This window comes from Nicotiana tomentosiformis, chromosome 4 (assembly GCF_000390325.3).
Source record: "Nicotiana tomentosiformis chromosome 4, ASM39032v3, whole genome shotgun sequence".
In the NCBI taxonomy this organism is placed as follows: domain Eukaryota; kingdom Viridiplantae; phylum Streptophyta; class Magnoliopsida; order Solanales; family Solanaceae; genus Nicotiana; species Nicotiana tomentosiformis.
In genome coordinates, this window is record NC_090815.1 from 110,118,128 (window position 1) to 110,121,924 (window position 3,797).

At 40.7% G+C, this 3,797-nt stretch overlaps 1 protein-coding gene across 1 annotated transcript; it reads right to left on the bottom strand.

Moving 5' to 3' along the window:
* Positions 1-788: 788 nt before the first annotated feature.
* Positions 789-1,103, bottom strand: LOC138910333 (secreted RxLR effector protein 161-like). The gene has a single exon (XM_070201564.1). It carries the CDS (start codon positions 1,101-1,103, stop codon positions 789-791), a length of 315 nt encoding a protein of 104 aa, XP_070057665.1.
* Between the last annotated feature and the right edge of the window lie 2,694 nt (positions 1,104-3,797).

Below are 3,797 nucleotides of genomic sequence, written 5' to 3' on the forward strand. Positions count from 1 at the left end.
TTGGGAATCGGGTCGATAATTATCGGGTAAGACGTTTGAGTTCACAAGATGCAGAGAAAAGAAACTGACGTGCTGATGATATGGCACTTGTTTTAACTGTTCAAAATTGTGCATGAGAGAACAGAGAAACTACTAACCCGTGTTAGGGGAACCAGGTTCCCTAACTAATATTGCATCTATAAGCTTTGCTCTTTTTACCAGCGCGTACTGCATCAACTGCCTATTTGCTCGGTAATCATCATGCGTGTCTACCTGTGATGGTATAAAGATGAGTTAGACTTTGCCAGAAAACACGTTAAAGCTAATTTTGCCTAAACATGTCTTTCATAGCCAATCATCGAGGGACCAGGTTCTCAGTTGGGCTTTATCAATCTCAGTGCCAGACGATTTCTTTCAAAATGTTCTCTATTCAAGGCCTTGGTAAATATGTCTGCAATTTGATCTTCTATGCTGCAGAACTTCATGCAAATGAGCCCCTTTTCAACATTGTCTCTGAGGAAGTGATGACGCACGTCAATGTACTTAGTTCTCTTATGTTGGACTGGATTTTTGGCCATATTGAGTGCACTTGTATTGTCGCATAGGAGAGGCACACAATCTGAGAACACTCCAAAGTCTTCCAATTGCTGCTTGATCCACAGCGATTGAGCACAGCAAGAAACAGCTGCTACATATTCCGCTTCAGCAGTTGAGAGTGCCATTGAGTTTTGCTTCCTTGTACCCCACAAGATTAGGCAAGAACCCATGAAATATTCCATTCCAGACGTGCTTTTCCTGTCCACCAAATATCATGCATAATCAGCGTCAACATACCCAATAAGATCAAAGTTGTCACATGGGGGATAGTAGAGAACCAGTTCTTGCGTTCCTTTGAGATATCTCAATATTCTCTTAGCCGCCTTCAGATGAGATTCCTTTGGATTGGATTGAAACCTTGCACAAAGACCCACACTGAACACAATGTGTGGTATATTTGCAGTAAGATACAAGAGTGACCCTATGATCCCTCTATACATGGTCTGATTTACGGGGAAACCAGGTTCATCTATGTCTAGACAGGTAGTTGTGACAATAGGGGTGTCAATGACTTTTGATGCTTCCATGTCAAACCTTTTTAGCAATTCCTTGATGTACTTCTGCTAACTTATCGATGCTCCCTTCTGAGATTGCTTCACTTGAAGTCCTAAAAAGAAATTTAATTCGTCCATCATACTCATCTCGAACTCACTCCCCATGAGTTTTGCAAATTCTTTACAAAGAGAGTCAGTTGTGGCTCAAAAAATGATATCATCAACATATACCTGAATAATGAGCAGGTTTCTCCCTCGTTTCTTCAGAAAAAGAGTGTTGTCAATTTTTCCTCTTGTAAATCCATTTTCTATAAGGAATTTAGACAACCTTTCATACCAAGCCCGGGGAGCTTGCTTTAGCCTGTACAATGCCTTGTCCAGTTTGAACACATGCTCAGGATGCTCGTGACTCTCAAAACTAGGAGGCTGCTTGACATAGACTTCTTCTTTCAGATAGCCATTTAGAAATGCACTTTTGACATCCATTTGGAACAGTGTGAACTCCATATGAGATGCAAAGGTAATGAGAATTCTAATGGCTTCTATTTGAGCAACTAGAGCAAACATTTCATCATAATCTATCCCTTCTTCCTGATTGTAGCCTTGAACTACAAGCCTTGCCTTGTTTCTTGTTGTATTTCCAAACTCATCAATTTTGTTCCTGAATACCCACCTGGTTCCTATAATAGTTCGATCTGCAAGGCGAGGGACCAGGTGTCATACCTTGTTTCTTTCAAATTGATGCAGCTCCTCTTGCATGGTTGTGATCCAGTTTGCATCTTTCATCGCTCCTTTGATATTTTTGGGTTCTATTTGAGAAAGAAAGTCTGAAAAGGCAAGTGAGTTTCTGGCTTTTGATCTGGTTTGAACACCTGAGTTAAGAGGGGTGATTATATTGTCAAGAGGATGTGAGCTTTTGTGCTTCCAGTTTTGTAACTGACTCTCATTTGTAGAGGACCCAGGTGTATCTGACTGAGGTTCTTGGCCGCTTCTTACTTTAGCAAGTGAAGTACCTTGGACTGCATCAACAACTCTATTTTTAGCTTCAGTTGTTGTCATCGTGGGACTAGGTTCCTCTCCAATGGATGAAGATGTATTTGTATCATCTTTACTGGATTCCTTGACATGGCTCATCATGTATGCCTTTCCATTTGCCATGTTAATAACTTCACCTGGAACAGATAAAGGTTCTCCATCTTGGTCAACACGCATGTCCTTCTCACAAGAGAGGTGAGATTCATCAAAAATCACATGTATACTCTCTTCAACACATTGAGTCCTTTTGTTGTATACTTTGTAAGCTTTGCTTTGGGATGAGTATCCCAGAAAGATTCCTTCATCACTTTTCGCATCGAATTTTCCAAGAGCTTCCTTTCCATTGTTGAGGACGAAACATTTATACCCAAAAGTCCTTAGATGTGTCAGCTTGGGCTTCTTTCCATTCAACAGTTCATATGGAGTCTTGTTAAGAAGGGACCTGATCATGCACCTGTTCACCAAGTAGCAAGCAGTATTGACATCCTCAGCCCAGAATTTCTTTGCGATCCCACTGTCAATCAACATTGTCCATGCCATATCTTCAAGAGTTCTATTCTTCTTCTCCACAACACCATTTTGTTGAGGTGTTCTTGGAGCCAAAATAATATGAGTGATACCATTTTCAGTACAGAACTCATCAAATTTGGCATTGTCGAACTCTGTCCCATGATCAAACCTGATGCAAACTACATTATTACCCATCTTTACTTGAATCCTTTTGATGAAAGCAACAAACATTTCAAAGGTTTCATCCTTGGTTATGAGAAACAGAGTCCAGGTGAATCTGGAGTAATCGTCAACTATAACAAATATATATTTCTTTCCTCCCCTGCTTGCCATCCTCATGGGTCCACATAGATCCATGTGAAGAAGATAAAGTGACTTTGAGGTATTGACTTCCTTTTTAGGCTTGAATGTGGATCTGACTTGCTTGCCTTTTACACATGCATCACACACTTTGTGATCATTGAAACTTGACTTAGGCAAACCACGAACCGGGTCCTTCCTGACCAATTTGTTCAGCAACATGAAGCTTGTATGACCCAGTCTCCTATGCCATAATTCAGCATCGTCATCAATAGCACTTAGACAGTTGAGATCACCATTCTGCATAGACTCAAAATCAGCAACATAGATATTTTTGTATCTTTTTGCTACTAGCACCACCTCACCAGTCACTATGTTTGTGACTGTACATATTTTTGACACAAATTCCACCTTGTTTCCCTTGTCCAGATCTGGGAAACACTTAGCAAGTTGTACTTCAACCTGTTCACGTAGTACACATTTTTGATTGAGTGTGAGAGAGACTTCCCAATCCTTCCAACCCCCAGAATGTGTCTTTTCCTGCCATTTCCGAAGGATACACTGAAGTCATTTGTACTTCCAGTCATGTGCTTTGACTAGCCACTATCCATGTACTATTGTAGGCTGCTTCCTTTCAATGTTCCCTGCATAAGAAAATTAGGAGTTAGACTTAGGAACCCAAACGAGTTTGGGTCCTTTGTAATGAGGAAATGGGTGAATGAGGGATCTTCTAGTCCAAGCAGGCGTCATGCGTTTTTTATATAAGGGACCAGGTTCTCTACCAGTAGTTACTTTTTCAGCGAAAACTTTGTTTTTCTGTTGTGACTGAAATCTGTCCTTACAATTTTTTTAAAGTGCCCAGTGTTGCCACAGTGAGTCCAA

Excerpts from the sequence above, each read along its gene's own strand:
- LOC138910333 (XM_070201564.1), bottom strand. The coding sequence starts at position 1,103 with ATGGAAGCATCAAAAGTCATTGACACCCCTATTGTCACAACTACCTGT.